Consider the following 23,995-nt stretch of genomic DNA (forward strand, 5'->3'; position numbering starts at 1 on the left):
ATGCGCCGATGTTTTAGAAATGTCACCCATCTGCCGCTGGAAGTGGGATTAATTTCCTCTTACCCCGAGAAAAACGGAGCTCCGGTAATGATCAGTCGTGGGCCACTTTGCGCGAGGCAGCATCCGCCCTGGCCTCTTTGTGAAGAATTCTCTTGGATTTACCGTCTGGGTGCTTGGCAGGTCACACGGGAAGACAACGACCCCACGGACATTTGTTGGACGCCTCGGACACGTGGCACTGATCGGGCGCACGAGACCATAGTTAACTATGCCATTAGCACGGCTGGAGACGCACGGTGCAAAATAAGTTCAACATACATACTTAAAGCATATAATATGCAGAACTTCGTTCCAATTTTATACGTAGACTTTCACCACCAATTCCTTTTGGGTGAGGTCGTGTAGGTATAATGCCAATTTGCAGCAATACTGTACTCTCCGCCACTTGACAGCCAATCAAATCAAGTTCTCACGTGGGCAAATATTCCAATAAATTTTTTGTTCTTTCGGCAAAAACGGAATGTTGAAAAGCCCAAGCAAAAATGTCGAGAGTGTTTATTCTCGGGTATTAACAGAAGCCCAGTTCTCACCTCCTCGTGTTCCCGCACGATATCAGATTACACTTTATTTTCCCCAATGAAAGCCGCTCACTTGTCTCAAAAGTTTTTCACGAGAGTCCTGCCACTTTGATCATTGTTTTTTTTATCCTTTTATCTGGCAACAAAACTGACACCTTTTTTACAAGGAGTCATGTTTGCATTAACCACTACCTGCAGTCTGAATGCAAACAAAAAAACAACTCTGATAATGTATGCACTGTCCTTGAAATTGATTGGTCCACACCCGAGACAGCTTTCTTTAGAGCCTAGTCTCACATGGTGTTGGACCAGATGACGCCAAAAGGCGCAAAGGGTTAAAAAACAATTATCATATTTTGTTACTGGCAATTCAAATGAGGTTCCAATGGTGTCCTGCCACTTTTTTTATAAATGTTGTGGGTTTACTCTCCCAACATACCGGTGTGCTGAACTAGTAAACTAGTAACGAATTGGCACGTTTTGTTCACGTCACAACCCTTGCGAATTGCTGTCGGGTTTAACGACATATTACGAGATCTAACCCAAAAAAAAACACATTGGGGGGCCGTCCATAAATGACGTCACGCACCTGGGGGGGGGGGTTAGACATTTGTGACGCCGTGTGACGAGGGGGGGGGGTCAAAAATCGCGTGACGTCATTTATGGACGGTCCCTTGGTCGCGAAGGCCGACGCGTTAAACTGAATATTTGTTTGTTTTATAGTTGACGGCAAAGATTGCTCCAATTTCCCCAGTTAACTTGTGAACAATTTCTAAAATGGGGACTATCCTCGCTTTATAAACCAATAATTGTCAGCAGCCATTTATTCAGCTCAGAATCAAGAGTATTTCGACTCCAACAGGAATAACCCGATGAGCAATGAAGCTCTATTCCACATGTCCAGTCAGGGCGAAGTCATCAAACACTTGGGCCGGTTTTCACGTTTAGTGGTCTCGTCGTCAGTCGGGCGTGTTGAACAAAAAATGCTGCTGGCCTACCCAGATGTTCTTGGCAAGAGTACTGCGGTGAATCTTACGGCTGCCCCCCCCCCCTCCCCGACACCAGTCCAACGCAATTATAAGAAGCAATCCCATTTATAATAAGTAAACCCGTAAAAACAAAGTTTTTCACTCTAAATCCTTTATATGCGTGGCGGCTAGAGTCCTCTCGTCTTCTGGCTTGAGATGGCTGCCACCTATGGGTCATGATTGTCTGCAGTATTAAACAATTGGTAATTAAATATTTAATTTGTTTTCCCTAAACAGTGTAAAATTTTGGAAAAAAATTTCACGAACATTAATTGTCTCGCACAACGAGTCTGTGTGCAAAATGTCAGCTCGATTGGATCACGGGAAGTGGGTTAAAAAACGACCGAAAGGTTTGCACGGTCGTAATCAAGCAAGCAAGCGAACTTAATATAAAGGATTTAAAAAGGGGTAAACTTTACACACTTGTGTGTAAAGTTTACACACTTGCACAACAACTCCGGCAGGTGGCGTCGTACAAACGCACGCCGAAGGCAGGGCCCAACGTGTGTGCGTGAAAAGCAGCGTGGGTTTTTTCACCTGTCATCATCAACTTCGTCAACACCACCACCAAGACCACGACATTCGCTACTAAGTGACGGTGACGTTACCACGACGTCCTGTGCCAGGCCAGGTGCACTTTGAGGCTGCCACGTGAAGTGTCCAAGGCTCGCTGCTTACAGGAGATCTCAGGACCAGACCTAGCAGGTGCCATGCGTTGGCTGACTGAGATGACCAATAGATACACCACCAGATGTACCCCCCCTACTATGCCAACCTGCCGAATTTTATACGCCCGGTGCTCCGCTCGTTGTTGTGAGCGTCGCTCCTCTGCCCTCCGTTGTTGCTGGGGAGCGACTGCATCCAAGTGCCCAGCAGCAGTAGCAGCATCGTCCTTCACGAGCCTCATCATTCTAGATTTGAAGCTTTCGTGACTGCAAGGATGCATACTCTTAGGTATTTTCGGTAAAGTCACGTAGCAAAAAACATTATAATAAAAATATAGAAATAAATAATATTATTTTATTTCTATAATTTGTATTATTTATAATATTATTCTATTTCAATCATTTTTATAATTTTTTTTCCTACGTGACTTACCGAAAAAACCTAAGAGTATGAGCCTCATCATCACCACCACCATCATCATCAACAACCACGCATCATCATCATCATCACCACACCGAACCGCTTGCACGTGTTGGCCGCTCAATTGTGTTGGCTCTGATCCCGGCTGCTGCATCTCCGCGCAAAAACAAATAAATCAACTTATCGCCAGCAGCCGTAAATGTTGCTCATTGTCGTTGATGCATGTGCCCGCATTTCACATTTCTACCGCAAGAGGTCGTTTGTGTATATCGATACACTGTACGTTTATTTATGGCGGGGGAGGGGAAGCGCATTGGTTAGCGCACGACTTGATTTCGAATTCCTGCCAAGGCTGACATCAGTGGCAAATACATGAACCGGTTTCAGTCTTCAGCCGGATCGAATCAGGCGAGATGTTAACTACCTCGTCTGGTATACAGGAGGTCGTGGCTTCGAACCCGACCCTGTTGCTGTATATTTGGAGTTTGCGTGGCTCTCTCTCATCATCATCACGGTGGCTAGGAGATGTTAACTACCTCGCCTGGTATACAGGAGGTCGTGGCTTCGAACCCGACCCTGTTGCTGTATATTTGGGGGTTTTGTGTCTCTCTTTCTCTCCGTGGTCGCGTGGATTTTTCTCCGGCTCCTCCGGTTTTTCACCTCCACATTTAGAATCAACATCACGCGTTCAGAGTGGGCCTTACCTTATAAAATAAAAGTTGTTTACGTGACAACCCTTACTAGTTGGCTGTGTCGGGTGGTGGGTTTAAATGACACATTTCTATATTTACGTTCACCCAAAAATACCTCTATTATGGATTATATTGGTCGCGAAAGCCATCGTGTTAAAGTTTTTTTTTTAACAATTACACGTACTGGGAGATACAAATCAGGACGGGTTTGTGCAGGTCTATTTAAATAGGCGCTCTCTGACAGCACTCCAACGTGTTCTGTTCGAGGTTGTAGTTATGTGTGTGTGTACACGTGTGTGTGTGTGTACACGTGTGTGTGTGTGTACACGTGTGTGATAGAGAGAGTCTGATGGTGAATTCGTGGTGTACGTGGGCCCACGCGGAGACCGACGTGGTATTGTTTAAACTCGCTTGATCGCATTCCAAGTGCGTTCATGTAAGCGCTGTACTCATCGTCCACGCATTGTCCCTTATTTAACCAGGTGTTCACATTCATTACCTACGCAGCAGTGGCTGCTGCTTCTCCTGTTAACAATTACTCTATATACACAACAAAATTCAACCTGGAAAATCCCTTGAGATGGAACATCTCGCGTGCCAAGGGTTATTACCAGGGTGTGAATTTGCACATCATACATGGCAAATAGGTAATGGCACGTATACAGTACGAACATTTAAAATCTGTAGCTGTTTGTATACGGTACATACACACGGCACATACATAATACACACACGGTACATACACATATATAAATATACACATGTTGGTTCGTGTACAATGCCACAATGTTTCCTAACAGTTACATATGCAGCAGATGGTTGTGCGAGTGTGTTTCAATTGAAGATTTACACACGTTGAGACTGTGTGTGTCTGAGAATTGATTGATGGTGGTGGTGGTGGTGGTAGGAGTAATATTAATAACAGCAGTGAAACTAAAACAGCGTCTTGCCCCACATTGTACATTCACGCAAACACAGCACGTGCAGTTACACAACATTACGTGCCAATTGAATGCAATAAAAGCCTCTGAGAGAGCAGATTCACCGAGGAGATGGATCGATTAAATCAGTTCTGGTGCAAGGTGGATGATTATAACATTGCAAGAAGTTGTGTGTTTGATGGTGGTGGTGACGGTGGCTTAGGAAGGCCTCCATCCAGCAGTAGATTTATCGAGGTTGGCTATAATAATGATATACACATTAGTAGTTGAGATTTGGGGTGGACACTGAAGAACAGCCATTGCCTAAACATGTTTTTTCTGGTGTAAGGCAGAGCTAATAACCAACATGTTGGTTGTTTTAACTTGTGTGTTATATATTAATCAAAATTCGTAATCATTGCCCAGTTGCTTCACATGTACTGCCGGGTGCCAGCCTTCAGCGGTCTCTGCAGCTGTGATCCATCAATCTCACTCCCACGTGTGTGCACAGTTCATTACTCCGTCTCTCCTTGGGTCACCCCTCCCCGTCTTTCACTTGGTTTGTACTCCTCCTGTAAGCTTATCCGTCCATTGTCACTTGTTGTGTTCGCGACCGGTCCTGATTAAGTTCATTGAATCAAGTTGTGTGACTATGTTCTCGGCAAATCTGTGGTTAATATTGTCTCCGTTTATGCTGAAGCCTTTATTTGTTTACTCCAATTCAATTGTGTGTCAACCAGTTGGAAGTGAACTACGGCATTTGCACTGCAGGTACCACACGCTACGTTTGAATAAGTTAATTTAAAAAAGAGGCTGCAAAGTTCAGCTCAACATGAATATGCGTACGATTCAAAAGTCACGTATTGTACTCTAAGTTCGCTCCAAGAAATACAGTTAGGGACACATTCCACCATGCCCGGGCAAGGCGTGAGAAGGCCTCCATCCAAGAGTGTATTGACAAAAGAGCCATAACGTTGTAATGATTCCCGATACTTTTTTCATTTCAAATTTCATTTCTAGAGTGTCTAACTCAATGTTAGTTGTTTCCGCTTGTAGCCTAAGCGTTATAAACACCATCGTTAGATAACAAGTCCAATATTTTCACGAATAAATAATCAAATGTGTTGATAAGTAGGCTCACCCCAGGTCCTTAACGTTTCATGGAGGAGAAGTCTCCCTTCACCCCCCATCCTCCCCCCATTCTCCCCCCATCCCCCCCTTCCACTATTGGCTGCTAGTAGAAGGAACGATGGCATGAGCGTGGAGAGATCAGGCACAAACCTGGCCTTTGTGTGACGGCCTCCACAACAATTGTCCCAATTGTGTTAACACTGGAATGAGAAACAATAGCCTCAACCCACCCACACCGCCCACTCATGCACCCAAACACACACACACAACCTGATCTAGCCCAATACTCAGCCATCCCATCCACTCCAACACACAACGCCCAGGCTAAATCGTCACCCAACTACCACAACAACCACACACCACTAAAACCACCTCCCCACACATCCACCACAACACCAATCCCACCAACCAACCAACCACCCATCCCACCCACCACCCACCACCCACCCATCCCACCACCCACCAACCAACCACCCCACCAACCACCCCACCAACCACCCATCCCACCACCCACCAATCACCCACCAACCAACCACCAACCCAACACCCCACCAACCAACCACCCACCCCAACAATCACTTAGGTTGTTACATCCCAGTGTTGTTTACACACAATCGCACAGTGTTAGACACATGAAGATGAATTGATTAACATCTCATTATTTAATTATTTGTGTGCTTTTGCAAGAACCCATTATTTTTTGCGTGCAAATTACCAGCAAATGCAACGTCATGCTGATGGAATTAACGAGGCGACACAAATGAGACGGAGCATACGAGGCAGACGTTGCAAACAAGACAGCACTAACGAGGCAACAGAAACGAATTAAAACCGTGAGTCTTGACCTGAATGGTTGAAAATAGAATAATAGAGTGGCGGGGGAGGGGGGTGAATTGTAGGTGAAGGCGCAGCTATGCAATTTCGTACTCGCGTCACTGCTGGCAAAAGAGCCTCCTCCTCCTCCCACGAGAGGTAGCTACTCGAGATCTTGGGGGTCGGCAACCGGCATCTCTGGAGCCCCATGCGGCTCTTCGCGACCTGTTCCGTGACCTAATGTACGTTACATATGCACATCATGCATTTGGGGGTTCTTGAAAATAAGAAAGCCTCTTCTTATTTTCGTTGCCGATCTCCGATAGAGAGGACCTCTACACTCGGGGATATTTTGCACTTCCTCGCTGGCCAGACGTCTTGGGAAGATTGTCACAGTTCGAAATGGTTATCTGTACGCTCATCTCGGTTTCAAATGTGCTCTACGTTCGCTGTTTAAGGTGGCGTGCTGGAGTTGATACTATTTTATTTGCGGTTATCAGATAGGCATGCTAGCCGATAAACAAATGTGTGTATTATATTTTAAATTCCGAATGTCAAAGACAACCAAACCTAATCGCTTTGTTACCTATGAATTTGTTATTTATTGAATGTTTTTTTAAACGTATGTAAACAAGCCACACCGGGGTGGTGAGACTCCATGTCAAAACCCATCCAACGTCTACCTATCTAATGGCACTGCTGCTCAAACACATTCTTTCCAAACAGCTCACAGGCTCTGGACTGCTATGTTATAATATTTTTTTTAAACCCGCCATGCGTGTGTATGTGTGTGTCTGTGACACCCGGCGACCCGAGTTCGACTCCACGCTCACGGCCAACACACAGTGGCGATTATCCGAACCGATCGTGGGCCTCCCATAGGTTGACTCAGCCTCAAATGAGTACCTGGTGCGGTGTGTAAACATCGCCACTGGGGAGACAAAGGCGGTCGTTCGTGGTGCTGGCCCACCCACTCCCTCGTGTGGCGTGACGGCCTTCATAGGTGTTCGCTAACAGCACTTGCCCCAACAGTCTGTTAAGGATATGCGGGGTAATCGTTGTCTTTGTGTACGTGTTAATAAATGAGGCTGTCCTTTACATTTTACAGGGTTAGGTTTCGATGCAGAAGTAGATCCTACACGTGGTGTCAAATATTGTCATACCAGTTGATTTTATATGCAGTATATATGTGGGCAATTCAAGTTGCTTGTGCCATACATTGTGTATTAAATAAGGGTGACTGCATAATTAGATTTCATTGGCGATTTGAAAGATATTTGTGCATCTTCTGTAGTACCAACAAGAAAAATATTTTAAACCAAACTACGCTATTTTTTTATTTACCAGGTAAGGTCAACTGAGCTATGTAGCTCTTTATCAGAAACGACCTGGCCACAAATGATAGCTCAACGTAGTGGCTTATCACGTTCAAATTTACAGCAGCCCAATACCCTAAACACATGTTTCTAAATGTGGAGGAAAAACCAGAGGACCCGGAGAAAAAAATCCACGCGACCATGGTGAGAACATGCAAAATCCAAACATACATGCATCAGGGTAGGAATAGAACCCACGACCTCATGTATACCATGCGAGGTAGTTCACATCTCGCCACCGTGGCAGCCTTGGTCTGGGCACATTCGGAATTGTCGACCCGGGCCTGCACTGACTCACGTAATCTCAAAGAGGTTATCACGACTCGGTGCCCTCGGCGGAATTCACTCTCTCGGTGCAAGAGTCCACGTCAGTCTCAAGTCACATTGTTCGTCATTAACCGATGGCGAGTGAAGCTTCCCGTCCCTCCTGTGGGTACAGAGCAGTGGCTTGCTCGCTGTGGAGTGGTGCGCAGGCGGTGTAACTGCACACGGAGACCCACGGGCCAAAAGGGTGGCAGTAGAAGGTGGTGGGCTAAGAGTGTAAGTCGGACAGGGAACCCCATTTAATTAATATACTCTAATGGTGTTTGATCATCATCATCAACATCCACCCCATCCTGCGGAATCTCTGCAATGTGTGCTTGTGTTTGGCATGATGCAGGGTGGTGGTGGGGGTGTAACAATGCATGCTGAATCAATGAATGGATCGAGTAAAATAAAGACGCTTCAGCTAATCGGTGAGAGCACGACGGAGTTGCTCCTGAATTTGCAGATTTGAGTGCGGAGAGCACGAGGTTGGTGCATGCGATCCCTTGCAACCACGGGAGGCGCTATACAGCATGGTACAGTACATGTCTTCCAAAGTGATGTTTCGAAAATGCAAATTTGAGCATAAAGCAAAAAAAAATCATTAAGTCTGTGCCCAACATCGCACGAAGCGCTCCTGATCTCGAAAGCTAAGCATGCTTGAGCCTGGCCTCCAGGGGCTTGCCAGGTGCTGTAGGAGCTGCGAGGTTTGGCCGGTTGTCTTTTTTACTCTCACCCCCCACCACCACATGAAGCCAAACGCGTGAATGGAATTTTAGCCAAACATTCCGAGGCAGCAGCAGATCCCTGCTGGAAAGAGTATTTCTGAGACGCAGCGTGGCTCTTTTGCTGGTTACATCATTGGAATTAAATAATATTTATCTTTTATGTGAACTTTTATAACTCACTCACTCACCCCCCATCTTCGATAAGCACGATTCTACTACGTACGGTGCGAAAAAAGTCCAACATAACTAACGAGGGCGTCGGGACCCATTCATCGAGCAGTGGATTGACAATGGGCCGTGCATAAAACATTTATTTTTTTACGTCTACTGGATGTTGAAACAGCGCAATACCAACTTAGCAAACTTAAATAACAATTGGGAATTGACGTCTCTATTTATTTACGCGTTCGCCTTGCTGGTGGCTACACAAAAAGCACACACACTCGACTTTGTCCCCAGACACTGCATTATTATGCAACGGCCGAGTTGCTAATGGCTCGTACGCCGATTCATGATCGCTTACAAACCTCCAGAGAAATGCCATGATATATATAGAGAGAGATTACAAGAAAATAAGCACACGTACACGCAGTAGTGTGTGTACGTGCTGTATTGCTGTTTATATGCGGAGAGCGTGGTGCCAGGCTATGTTGGCTTTCATAAGTGCTCGCTTTTAGTATATTCCACAAGTATGTTTAGGCTCTAGGAGGATGTTGTACATGTGTACAGTACGTGTGTGTATATATACTGTTAATAGATAAACAAATAAAATCGTGTTGAATCATTCAGCCGATTGGCATTCCAGACCAATACCATCAATGAAGCAAATGTATCAGCGAGTAAAACTTGGGATCAGTTTTTTCCCCTTCTGGTTCTCATCAACAGACCGAGTCGTGTCAAAGCTAATGCTGCTAGATAAACCAGATGTCCCTTTGTCATAATGTAAGATGACTCGACACCAACAGGGCACCTTGTGTGGTTTTTCTTTCTTATATTGTAATCCAGTGTGCGGTGGGGGGTTGTGTGTGAATGTTGGGAGGGAGAGAAGTTTAAACGGTGTTGTGTTTGGCTGAATCGGCCACGGAGGAGGAGGAGAAGGGCGGATCAAGTTGGGCTGCTCGTGATGGTGGTGGAGGGGGGGATGGTGGTGGTGGTGATGATGATGAGGTGGGGAGGAGGAGCTGGGATTATATGTAGCGGGAAGGTTGTGTGACGTGTGGGATGGAGAGGACTGTGGGGAGGAGAGGGGGGGGGGAGACGATGCTTTGCTGGGACATGGGAAGCGGATTGGCGTGCGGATGAGAGTGGTGGGGGAGAGAAGGGGGGGTAGAGAACGGGGTAGAGGTGGTGGGGGGAGAGATCTCTGGGCTCGAGATCTCTGTGAAGTTCACGCAGTGCCCCCCACCACCACAACCATAACCCTGGCTAACTGAAGCGTGTCTTAAATCGCCAATCCCGCACCGGACACGGCTATGGGCCCTCTGGCGTGGGTTCGGAAACGCCCTCGAATCCGCGACTTTGACTTTGTGATTAATTATCGCTAACTATAGCAAATCTCGTGGATCCCATTCGCACGCACGCGTACACATAGACACGCACACGCACACACATGAACGTACTTATATATAAATAAATATGCGCCCTGGGACTGATTAAACCCACCCCTGCACCCTTGACGTTTGTGCTGACGCCAGCTGAACTGCATGCGGCTCTGCCGTGGATTTAGCTTAAGCGACGATTTTTTTTAAAAACTTCTTCTCCTAGACCGTAATCTGGCTAATTTGGAGAGAGAGATAGGCTTTCATCCAGCAGTGGCTTGACCATAGCGCAGTAAGTGTATGTTCAACTAGCATAGTTTAACGTTGATATTTGTGAGCACTGTTATTTATTAGAGGGGTGAGATTTTCCGCAACCCCCTTTTGGCCCCCGTCCCACGAAACCGCTCCCTCCCCACGTCGAACTTTGTACAGATCCTATCGTCAATCCACTGCTGGATGATCACCACTTTTATAATGTTAGTGGCATCCATGACCCGTACGTTGACCTTTAACTAAGTGGTGATCGTGACACTTTCCAATCTCATATTGGACAAAGACAAAGATCCCCCGTATAGCCTGTAGCAGACTGTTGGGCCAAGTGCTGTTAGCGAGCACCTATGAAGGCCGGCACGGCACACGAGGGGGTGGGTGGCCAGCACCACGCCCGGCCGCCTTTGTCTCCCGAGTGGCGATGTTTGCTACACACCGCACTAGGTACTTATTTGAGGCTGAGTCGACCTAGGGGAGGTCAACACCAGTGACGATTATTTAATCGGGACGCGAACTCGGGTTGCCAGGTTCGTAGCACACACACTGCGTATCCAATACATATCCACAATACGCATTTCCACTGCTGGATTGTAAAATCGCTGCCAAAAGGTTAAAGTATAGCCCTCTGCATATGATTGCAGCATCAGCATCAGCGAATGATTTGTTCCATATTGTGTGTTTGTGATGACGATGCTAAGCGGTGGATGTTTTTGTAACGTCATGAGACACAAGACATTTGATTTAAGCCAGAAAAATCCCGATGAGCCGTGAAGCTCCTTATCATGGGTGTCCAACCAAAGCTGTGGTCAGCAACGATTTAAATTTAGAGGTTACATCGGTAGATAAATAATTAACTCACACAAACTGAAACAAAACGTAGAATTAAGGAGGTATCGCGCAATAGTTTAAACATTATCTCACAGAAAGGATAAATTACACTCGCAAATTCACCCTTGTCAAACCACAATTGCAGGCCACAGTTACCAATGCGTAGCTTCCGTGGTCACGGGAATGAAATGCGAACTGATTGCAAATGTACTTTCTAACAAACCGAAGAATCGTGGGCGCGTTTCTCCCTCTCTCTCTCACTCCCTCTTGGTCCAACACTCATTAACACGCAACGCAAACACTCCGTGTCTTTCTGGCCTCCCCTGTTTCGTGGAGGTAGGGCTGCTGTGGACCAGAGATGGAGGAAGGGTGGGGGATAAGGCTTGCAGGGTGTGGGGGAGGAGTGGTTGGTGAGCGTGGTGAGTGGGGTAGAAAGGATTATTCTTAGAGACGTGAAAATTCAACGATTACGAAAAAAAAATGTGAGGCTCAGGACTGCGTCAAACATATTTTCCCACGCAGCAAATACACGCACATATAATATACTACTGCGGATTTCTATACGGTACTACATGTAGCACCATTTACTCTATATATTCATAGAACTATGATAATCCTCTGTCATGGTCAATTCCACTGCTGGATGAAGGCATTCCCGAAAACCGCAGTCATGCCTCACTATCCTGTAGTTTTTTTTACAATGTCATATAGATTCCACACGCGCCTTAGGTGACGAAATAAATGCATGGGTCAGTGACCCAGAAACGTGCAGACAATGGAATGGTTACAATTCTAGTCGGTTCTATTTATCCAGACGCGATTAATGAATAATGAATAAATCTCGTCATTAATTAGTGAATCAAATACCGTAATCACATCTTATTTTAATCAGTTCACGTGCATATTTGAAAAATATATTTACAATCTTTGTATGCGTTTCACAGTTATTCGTTTTTTCTGTACAGCGCTCTACAAAAATGAAAAAATAAACTATTGATTGATAGGTGGATTAATAAATAGATCAAATTGTTATATCCCAGGATCGTGAGTGGATTTAAATGAGCACCTGGAGCGGTTTGGATAAACATCATCATTGGGGAGACAAAGGCGATCAGACGTGGTTCCTGCCACACCACCTACCTACGCGTGTGCTGAGCAGGGCTTCATAGGCGCTTGCTAAGAGCACATGGCCCAGAAAGTCCGTTCGAGGCTATAGGGGGGGATCTTTGTCTTCGTTAGTTGCACAACTCTTACACACACACAGCACACGAGTGGATGTGTAGTCATTGTCCCCCGCAATTTCTCTGTTGTGGATTTGACAGAGTGGAAGTTCCCAACAAAACTGGAGGGAACGTAGTTTGGTGGGTCGAAAATTTTGTAGAACAATCATCATCATCCGCAGCCATGATCACCATCTCGTAATAATCCACCTAGCGCCCATACACATTGCAGTGTTTTACTTATACAGAAATGCAATCTTTTACTTTCGTAGCTTTACGTTTAACATTAGTTTAATGTTTAACTCGAATATAAAGTACAGTATTCAATTATATATACACAGTACATGTATTTAATATATATACTATACTCTGACCATACTTCACCACGCATTGACCAGCGTAGTGAAGTATGGTCAAACAATTCCCACGCACCTAAATGGGGGTTGGATTTGTATTATTATTTTAATGTTTCATATTAAAACATTATTTAAGTGGAAGTATCAGTGAACATGCAGTTGGGGGGGGGGGCTTATTAAATGAAATTACAGCATATAGATTACGGTACCTCACAAGAACATAATTTTAAAGTCCACTACTGTACACTAGTCATCCTTAAACAATAGAAGATCCTCAGGCTGTCTCAATTGAGACGATCTTGTTGTGTTCAAGTGTTGGCCACTTATGCTTCTGTAATTGGCAGTCAGTTGTTCAATGTTTGTGTGTTGTGTAATTGCCCCATGTGAGCTGTAAAGCTGGAATGGGGCCAGTGAATACACACTGAAGCGTATACATTTACACACGCTTATGCACAAGCATTAACAGACTGTTGGGGCAAGTGCTGTTCGCGAGCACCTATGAAGACCCGAGCGGCGTCGTTTACACCGCACCGCCAGGTATTGTACTTCTTTTGAGGCTGAGTCGACCTAGGGGAAGGCTCAGGACCGGTTCACATAATCGTCACTGGTGTTGGTCGTGAACGAACGGGAATCAAACTCGGGACGCCAGGTTCGTAGCACAGCACCGCTACCCAGCTACTGCTGCATCGAATTACCCGCAGGGCTCTCTTGCACATTAAGCGGCACGGTTTGAAACGCAACTCTCTCATTTTACACCGGGAGTGGCGGGGTGCGGGGTCTTTGTGGTGTGGCCCTAGTGTAGAGTTCAATTCCCGCTCACGGCCACCAACACCGGTGACGATTATTTGAACCGGTCCTGGGCCTTCCCCTAGATCGACTCGGCCTCAAACGAGTACCTGATGCGGTGTGTAAACATCGCCACTTTAGGGAGACAAAGGCGGCCGGGCGTGGTGTTGGCCACCCACCCGCTCGTTGCGCCGTGCCGGTCTTCGTTACCAGCAATTGCCCCACCAGCCTGTGTAGGCAGCACAGTTTTCAGTTTCATTTCAGCTTCATTTATTTAGTATAGCCCTGTGAACCATTCGGCTCTTGAATCGGGTGCAACCGCAACAAACAAAAAACATGAATAAGAAAACATCTTAAAATGACTACGTGACTATGTGCAAACAGAAAAATCCAGGAAAAAAACTGCAAAGTCTTCCAGAAAAAAAGCACCGTACACCAAACGCTGTGCAAAAATCCCAGTGGGATGCAAGTCACGGGGACCGGTGTCTTTAGCACGCGTGTCTTTCACCCCCCCCCCCCCCGTCCTATTCCTGTCGGCAGATGAGCCGAGTAGGTTGGGAACTGGGTGGTTGGGGAGGTAAGGCGGGGGGAGGGCTGCGCATTACGTTGATATCCTCAAAGATGACCGTACAAAAACTGACCTATGCGTGCCGCATGGGCCAATAACAGTGTCCGCGTGCACGTGTGCGCGCGCACGTGCTCCGCCAACTGGGCGAGCAAAAGCGATGCGTTGTAATTACGTCACCGCCACAGAGGAGTGTCTTAATCACCGTGGGTCATGCTCTGTCCGCTGCTGGATGAAGGGGCTATCAACCACGCCGCGGCCCACCCACCCACCACCCCTCCTCGTGGCTGCCACGATGCCGTCACCTCCACTTCTGCATGAAGTTGATGCGCAGGCCCGTAGTGACGATATTGCTACAGTCTATAATGTACAGTCTAGAAATAGTTTGTTTTATTAGTACTGGAACTATGCACCCTCTATCATCCACTGCCCCCCACCCCGACATCCAACTCGCGATTCGATTCATTAATCGATGTGAACACTGCTTTACTGTAATAATAGTGTAGCGGCCTCTAGTGGTTGCCAGAGGGTCACTCGAACCACGTTGTAGTACGGCGCAGCGATCGAACATCGTCGATGCATAACGCGTTAAACAAAAACACACTAAAGCTAAATAGTAATCGATTCATCCTTACACCTTGTGAGTCTTAAAACAATAGGCGATATTTGTCTGAGTTATTGCGCGTGTGTGTGTGTGTGCGCTGTATAAATAAACGGCTTCGAGCGCTTGCTGGCTGGAGTTGCATAATCGCATTAGCGTGACTTTGTTTTTTGCCAGAACGAATTTTTTTATGATTCAAAAAAAAAATCCTCGTTCTCAAATTGCGGCGTGGGGAAAGGGGGAGGGGTCGGAGTTAGTGGGGGGAGGGGTGATGGGGGGGGTGATGGGGGGGGGGTGATGGGGGGGTGATAGGGGGGGGTGATGGGGGGGTGATGGGGGGGGTGATGATGGGGGGGTGATGGGGCGTGGTTTACCCTTCGTTCCGCGGATTGATGAGGGGTGGAGGGATGGAGGAATGGGGGGGGATAAGCGAAGGAGGTAGCGGATTGATGAGAGGGGGAGGGGTGAGATGGGTGGAGGAGGGAGGGGTATGGGGGGGGGAAGTCGGAGGTGGGGAATAAGAGAAGGGGAGGGGTAGGGGATTGATGGTGGGTGATGGGGAGGGGTTAGGGGGGAATTGATGATGGGTGGGTGGGGGGGGTTGTGAGTGGGTGGGGGGGGGTGTGAGTGGGTGGGGGGGGTTGTGAGTGGGTGGGGGGGGGTGTGAGTGGGTGGGGGGGGCATGAAGGGATAAGAGAAGGGGGGAAGGGGAGGGGGGGGAGGGGTTAGGTGCGTCACGTGACGCTCCGCCGGATGTGGCGAATTCGCTCGTTGATTGCCCCGTGACGTCACGTGTTCCTGGAAGCGGCGCGTCGATTATGGAGCCGACGGCAACGCAAACGTTGCGCCCAATTCAACAACAACTACTACTTGTGTTGCTGCTTATTGTTGTTGTTGTGCTTTCCCAAACTACGGTTAAGAAAGCGGCGGCAATTAGTTTTTTTCCCCTCCTCCAAAAAATAAAGTTGCTTACTCGAGTACTAAATGAATTGCACATTTAATAATTCTGCTCGGAATACATTCACGATGCACGCGTTCACCCCCCTCCCCCACCGCCTCGTGGTCGACGCAACCAACTTGTTGAGGAGGGAGGAGGAGAGGGGGGGCACGGGGCACGTCGCGCAACGCGGACAAGGAACAAAAAAAGTTTCAAACAATGAATTCCTTCCCCTCCATCCCTCCCTCCCTGCCTCCAACATCCCCCTCTCTCGCCAATGCCAGACCGCCCCAACACCACCCACCACCACCCCCACCTCCACCTTCCCTACAGGTTGATAACTCCCAAATTCATCTCCGTTTCATTACATTCATATAATATGGCCACGAGCGGGGAGATGTGGGGGGGGGGTGGAGGGCAAATGAAGGCGGAGATATTGGGGTGTAATGATTGTGTGTGTGTTGGGTGTAATGATTGTGTGTGTGTTGGCTGTGATGATTGTGTGTGTGATTGTGTGTGTGATGATTGTGTGTGTGTTGGGTGTAATGATTGTGTGTGTGATTGTGTGTGTGTTGGGTGTAATGATTGTGTGTGTGTGATGATTGTGTGTGTTGGGTGTAATGATTGTGTGTGTGTTGATTGTGTGTGTGTGATGATTGTGTGCGTGTGTTGGGTGTAATGATTGTGTGTGTGATTGTGTGTGTGTGATGATTGTGTGTGTGTGTTGGGTGTAATGATTGTGTGTGTGTTGGGTGGGAAGTGAGCCTTATTGTGTGCGTTGTGTCGGGTGGGTGGATACGTGAATATATGCTTGCGTGTGAAGGCCTGTAACGTGAACGTGTGTATGTATGTGTGAGTGTATGTATGTATGTATGAGTGTATGTATGTATGTGTGAGTGTATGTATGTATGTGTGAGTGTATGTATGTATGTGTGAGTGTATGTATGTGTGAGTGGTGTATAATTGTAGACGTATGCCTGTCTGTTTTATGTGTTATGGTGTGTAGTGCGTGTGCGAGTATGGGGTTGGGGTGGGGGAGGTTTGCAACGACTGCATATTAATTATACAGTATTACGTTCTCAGTTATTGTGGAGTGTCTATTAATGTTAAAGTGGACGTATTTCAGCGTGTCGGGAGGTCAATGTACGTATGACGTGGATAGAACGGGAGGGGGAGGGGTGTGTGCATATGTACATGTGGCTGTGCATATCCATGTTTGTGTTAGCGTATTGGTGGTGTAAGCGTATTGGTGGTGTAAGCGTATGGGGGTGTAAGCGCATGGGGGTGGTGGTTTGGTTGTTGGGGCGTGGATCAGCATGATGTGAGTCGCGGCGAGAGGAGGGAGTTGGTGGAGGGGTTATTGCGGACGGTGGGAGGGAGATGATGGGGAGGGAGATGGTGGGGTGGAGGGAGGAGGGGATGGAGGAGGAGGGAGATGGGCAGAGTCTGCGTGCAGCAGGCCCGGCGATGTAATTTACACAGCGGCAGCAGCAGCAGCAACTTTTAGCGGAGAATGCGCGGCGTGTAAGAGACTTAACGCGGCTCAATCAAGCGCCGCCGCCGCTGCTGCGCTATGGAACACAACCCAATCGAGGTAAGGTTGTCGTCCCCATCGCACGACGTCGATTATTATGAACGATGATTAATTCAAAAAAAATCTGGAAATTTCCAAGTACTTAATTAGATCGCGTTATTGTTGCGTCGTCCGCCTGGTTATCATCATCGTCGTCGCTCGTGGCCGCTCCGCGTTGGTTGATGCGTCCGCGACCTTTCCTCTGCCCCCCCCAACTCTCTTCGGATATCGACGAGTGGGTCGTGATGTGTGTGGGGTGGAGGCTCCCACACGTACTCGGTAGTTTAAACGTGGGAATTAGAAACTTTAGTTAGAATTTGCACTTAATTTGGGTGTATTTAGTCGCAACTTTGAGCGAGAGAGGCGATGGGAATGACCTTTGTTGTTGTATCCTCCCGCCTCCGACGACGTGCTCAGTAAAAAAAAAAACTCGCGGATTTAGCAAAACACAAAACCAACATTCGTTAAAATTAAAACGCAACAGCAGTCGCCAAACAAACAATAATCACCCCCCCCCCCTAAATGACGACCGAACGCATCTTTTTAATATTAACGACCGCGACATTTAAACTCGCCGAGCATGTTGTAACAACAACGTTAGCGTTGTTTGCCGTAAACGTAAATGAATTAAGCGCAGAATTTGCTTCTGGGAGAACGTAAGAGTCGCGGTTATAATTAGAAACACAAAATATCCTCCCGAAGCGAGTCACGTGGCGACGCGATTTCTTTTGACCGAACGCAGATTAAAATCCGATCTGGGGGGTTTTTTTTCAACGTAGCTGCCGTCTTTATTTATTTTTTAACTACAAAAAGAAGCATTTTTTTTACACACACCAAACATAATTATCAGTCCCCGTGCCTTTTTGTCACGTATTCTCATTTTAATTGACGTCCTACACCCTCCCTAAACTATTTGCTTCCTTTTTAAATTAAGTGCCCATCCCCCCCAAGCCTTGCTTCATCTCTTGCGTGGCATTGTTGGGATTCACGTCCGTGAAAGTTTTATTGAATATTTCTGCCAGTCCCATCTAATTTTCCTTTCGCGAATAACATACAAACAATTTTTGTACGTATAACTAAATAATATATATACGCTTGTTACTTGTGTGTTCCTCCCACTCCCGCTGTCGTGTGATTTGTTATCTGCAAGACATTTGTTTGAGTCTGATTTGGATAAAAACAAAGGTTTTGAAAAAAAAGTTTGTGAATTAGACAAGTTTATTATTATTTTAAGGCGGTGCAAAGGAGAGAGAGAGAGAAAAATGCTGAGCTCATGGCTGACTGTGTTGTTGAGTCCATGTGTGTGCGTCTGCCCTTTCAAGTAAAGACACTTGCAACTTTTATTCTGGATTTTTCTGCAGAGATGAAGTGATATCGGACGTATTTTCAATGTCTTACAGCCGATATGGGTAGTCTGTGATTTAATGTGTGTGTTTGACTTGCAATTATCCATCAATCGTGTTTTGTCGTAGAATACAGTAACCGTGTGCTCTGAAACTTAATTAAACTTAATTAAGGAACTGCGGTGTAGATTGTGTAATGATAGCCAGTTAATCCGTGTCCTATCTCTACGACTAAGAAAGACCATTGCCCGAAACGTCATCTTGTTCTGTATTTGTCTTGTTTATAAAGCAGTGTTAATTGCGAGTGCGTGTGTATAACTGTGTATACATTTTAATATGCAATGGAATTGTGTGTTTATAATATTGTGTATTTGAATAAGTATTATTTCATAAATGTATTGGAAGGTATTGTATAGTTACACGTATTTTACAAAATATAGGATACTGCATAGCTATGTGTGTGCCGTGTGTGTGGATGTGTGCATTTGAATAAATTTCGCCAACAACGTAAACTGTGTTTTTGTGTATGTGCCTGTGTGTCGTCTTATATCGGACACTACTTATACCACATGCACCACACCTCCAACTCACCCCACGATCCACCCACCCACCACCTCAACTCACCCCACGATCCTCTCACCCTGCCCCCTATCAAACTCCCCTGGCACCTCACCCACCCCCCTCCACCTCAACCACCACCACCACCTTCGGCCTCATCCTCTCCACAACCCCCCTCCACGGTGTGCCCGCGACTCCAACCTATAGTGGGTGGGGGCCCCGTGTGGATCCCATGGACCTTACACCTTCTACAAAGCATTCACGTTCCGGCCCTGCTGCGGCGGAGGGGGGGCCGTGCCCACTGCGGTGAGCCCCCTCGAAGCGGGGCCCGCGTCGGTGCCAGCCTGGCCCACCGCGGGCCCTGGAGAAGAAGGGCCCCTCCGCGTGAGCAGCAGCAGGAGGAGGAGGTGCGCGGATGACGAGGGTCGCCCCGGGGCCCCCCGCGTGCTGGCGCTGGGGGAGTTCTTCGCACTGCGCTGGGCACCCGGCGAGCCGACTTGCCTGGCCGAGCTGCAGCTGCTGTGGGAGGACAGCGGCCGTGGAGAGATGCTGTCCAGCTCACGTCTCTACTTCAAGCCAGAGGACACTGCCGGTGGACGAGCGGCCGAACATGGACAAGTGAGAGAGCGTGCAGTCCACTGCCCCCACCACCATTAATCCATATCCCCCCACCATCACCAATCCCAATTCCCTCCCGATACGCCAACCCACACCCCCCCACCATTCCCACCCCAACCCCCCACAAATCCTCAAACCCCATGCACCAATTCCCAAATCCCCACCCCCAATCCCCCACACTTATTTAATTGTGCACACACGTCACTCACGGACACTCAGAGCCAAGCCAGTCAGCCAGACTCCCTTCCTACACACACACACCTAAATCCACACTCAGGGCTTAATTTCAACCAGAACAGTCAAGAAAGCTGTTTTGGTAATTAGTTTGCGATGCCACATCCATCTTGCCTTATTTTGGCAAAATATAAATTATTTTATGGGGATTATAGTATTGGGTAACATAATATGCGCTTATTATTATGGGTAAGGCGTACCCTGTACCCTAGTGGTTGGTCCCTTGCGCCGATACACCTTGTTCCAAGCCAATAGAGCAGCATTTGGGATATGATTGAGTGAGAGACTAAGCCCCCCTCTGTACCTACACCTACATGCAAGGGGGTTACCACTTATTAAAGCAAGGTCATTCAAATTGCATCCAAGTATTTTTTCAACCGCCCAAGCCAGCTGTACCACAATCATGGGGAGATGCACCCCCACGCAGGCAGGTGACCACAACCAACATTGCCCGGCTGACCATTTTCTTATCATCCAGCCACCCAACTCAGGCCATAGCCAATTCACCCACAGGCCTGCGGAGCGACATTGATTAGTCCATTTTCCCAGGCCATAACCAATTCAGCCAAGCCATTGGGATAATATTGATTAAAACATTCGCTGAAGCCAATAGTAAGCATTAAGCCTCATTTACCTGAGGCCATGACACAGTCACCCATCCACCCAGGACCACAAAGAACTCCTTAATCCAGGCCCAAGGCTCATTCATGCAGACAAATGTTAATTCACACACAGCCCAGTCAGCTTCTTCAGTTCTCATCAGCCTCGACCATGCAGACTCGTAGAGGTAGATGCGGTTAACTTATGCAATCAATGCCCTTGATGATGCCCTTCATTATATAGCAGGGAGGATTCAATAACAACACTGCAGACGCAAAACATGATATGTTGCGACTCAAAATGTTTTAAAGGTCGGGGAGATGCTGACGTAAATGGTCTCGGCAGCATTTTTCGATGGTGGCACCGTGATATGTGTTTATGTAAAATCATGCGGAGGGGCCATCGATTAATCGTCATCTTCACCAGCTATGGTCGATCCGTCCACTGCTGCATGGATGACTTCTAAAGCTTCTGCTGCCACCATTTCTCTCGATTGTGCAATGTCATCATACATCTATTAAGGATTTTTGTTAAAAATAGAGGAATGCAAATGCTTTGTGCATTCACTGTCGACACTTAATTTTATTTGAAACGGGCTTTTGTTTTTCTGTCTTTTTCTCCAAAATGCTCCTCTATTACGATCAAAGTCCATCTCTGGTTCGCTCGTCCGATTCATTATCCGTTCGCCGACTGCGTGTCAGTGAGCAGGGCTCGTTCCCTTGTGCCAAAGCAAGGCACTGGTTTTGTTTGTGATGGGGTCCAATGTCTGCTATTCTTTCGAATGGCCCGTTGGGTAGGGGTGTGACGAGCAAAGGCTATATGTTAATGTCGAGGCTGTTGAGCCATTCATGGATCAAGGGTGGTAATGTGGATGGCTGTTGTATTGCCCATTTAATTGTAAATACCCTAATAATGTATCAACAACTCTGCATTAAAGAGGGCAACATTACATATTCACGTCCCTTCTTCATCTCTGCTATGAAGAAAGGCCATTACGTTTTTTTTATATTCGGCGCAGTGGTATTGACGAATGTTGAGTTTTTGTTGTTACAACACTGCCAGGGCAGTATCACAAATCTTTTTTTCCAGTGAATGGTCATAGCTGGCACTAAGTGCAGCAGTGAAACTCAACACTTTCGTCAATAACACTGCCATAAAAAGAAAAAACATAATCGGTGACGTTTCGGGCAATAGCCCTTCATGGCACATAGAGACGCGAGAGATACTACTTCGAGCACTTGCTTGACTGCATGCTGCCTTTATAAGAATCATATTTATTAGAAATGTCTCATAATGACCAGTTTTTTTTTTAATCGGGAGCTTCAATAGTTCCACCAATAGTAGCTATTAGATAACAGGCAAACACTACGATAATCGAGAAGTCGTGTTGGCACTAACCAGACCCATTTATATTTAGGGCAGTGTGGATAGGCACGTGAAACAAGTGTTTGTTGTTTGTATAATAAGGGGGTTGCCTGCACCGTATCCTGTGCCTTAAAAAATGCTTCGCTGGTGTTTTATTCTTCGGCTACCACCCAAACAAGATTTATTTTTTTGGGCGAGGCTTTGATGAATGTCTTAGAAATGTTAAAGTTTATATTTTTAATGCGTCATTTGTGTGTGTGTGTGTGATGTGCGTAGAATGTATAGTATTTACGTTGTTCAGAATATACATTGCTTGTGTGTTGTGTAATGTAATTTGGTATATATGTGTGTTACTGTGTTATTGTGCCTGTATATGTGCTTATTATCGCATGAATGATAATTTTCGATACTGTTAAGAAAACTCAATTCTTCCGGACACTTACACCATCGCTATATAAGATAGGATGGTCAAAAATAACTACACAGTGGCAGCCAAAGAATGGAAAGTGTTGAACAGAGTGCATTTTTCTGTGGAGATGGAGCCTTAAAATCGCCTGTGCGTGGCCTCAGTGGATCATTTCATTGCAATATCACGAAAGACGAACTGTTGAGTTAGAAGATTCAACTAATGTTCAACGTAAAGCAATAAAAGTCAAACATTGCAATGCTGTATCATAGGAATGAAAACAACTTTTGTATGGTCACTTTGTTGGATTATTATATCTGAATTGGGGAGGGGGGGGGGGAGTGCTTTGTCCATTGCTGCTGCTGCTGATGATGATTGTTACTTTATATAGTGTCCAACTTGAGATGCAGTTAAAAAAATAGTTTGGAGTGCGAGATATTGATGATGCACAATACTCACATTACAGGTATTTTTTTTCAAACAAAATACCCGCGCTTGCCACGAGTGTGTACAATGTAGTTGCTAAATATAGAGAGCATAGCAGTGACCTGAAATAGGTTTGCCTTTGGTGTTGCATAAAGGCACATTGGAGTCTTATTTTCGCTGTTACTCAATACGTAGACATTTTTAGAATTTCTTCTTCGCGAAAGCAACTCGGACACGCGATAAGATTTAAATACTTATTCTCCATCCTACCTGTCCATCGTACAAACACTCTTGGAATGTGCGTTGGGTATAAGCTAATAACGTAATTTAACGTGTAAATGCGTAATGCAACCGCCTGTGATGAAATCTCCATGGATGCGGCCAGTCTGGTTGAGATTTCAAAAGCCAAGCACGAATTGAGTCTCGGTATTGCTTTGAATGGGCTGAGCACAATGCACAACCCAGGTTGTTATAGGTGCCTCCATCCACCACAGACTTCTACAATGAACCCCTGTATTCTAATCGACTTTTGTGCGCATCTTAGAATGTTTGTAAGCAAACCATGGGACACTGTTTTAGAGTTGTACGCCTTTTGGCGTCATCTGGTCCAACACCAATGGACACTAGGCTCTAAGAAAAGCTGTCTCGGGTGTGGACCAATCAACTTCAAGGACAATGCATATCATAATCATAGTTGCTCCTTTTTGTTTGCATTTTGACTGCTTGTGTTTTGGTTATTGCAAACATGATGCCTTGTATAAAGGTGTCAGTTTTTGTACCAGTTGAAAGGGTAAAAACCTATTACCATGGGACAAAAGTTTGAATGGGTTTCGTGTAAGGGCTTTTGAGATTTGTTGGGGAGAACGTGTGGAGGCTTTGAGATTTTAAAAAAAATGTCCTGTTCTTTTATCTTTTTAATTTCTCCCATCAGTCGTTTGGTGTGTGGCATCTACACAAACGGATGACCGCGTGGTCAGCGTGTAACTTATCGGTGACACTTTAATATGAGAAAAAATACGTCGGGTTTGATTACCCTTTTAAATGAACGATAGTCTTTGACTACCGAATGTGATTAGTCGGTGATGAGATACTAAAAAAAGTGTCCATTATCGA

The 23,995-nt window shown here is 46.3% G+C and overlaps 1 protein-coding gene across 1 annotated transcript in view; it reads left to right on the forward strand.

The window, feature by feature from the left end:
* Window positions 1–17,170: 17,170 nt before the first annotated feature.
* Window positions 17,171–23,995, forward strand: part of LOC133343500 (uncharacterized) — a 60,787-nt gene continuing 53,962 nt past the window's right edge. The window contains exons 1-2 of the mRNA XM_061553160.1: window positions 17,171–17,353; window positions 19,441–19,851. Of these exons, the coding sequence (XP_061409144.1) occupies window positions 17,333–17,353; window positions 19,441–19,851 (432 nt within the window). The 5' untranslated portion in view covers window positions 17,171–17,332. The remainder of the gene's footprint in view (window positions 17,354–19,440; window positions 19,852–23,995) is intronic.

Source organism: Lethenteron reissneri, chromosome 17, assembly GCF_015708825.2.
Source record: "Lethenteron reissneri isolate LAM-NWPU_2019-01 chromosome 17, ASM1570882v1, whole genome shotgun sequence".
In the NCBI taxonomy this organism is placed as follows: Eukaryota; Metazoa; Chordata; class Hyperoartia; order Petromyzontiformes; family Petromyzontidae; genus Lethenteron; species Lethenteron reissneri.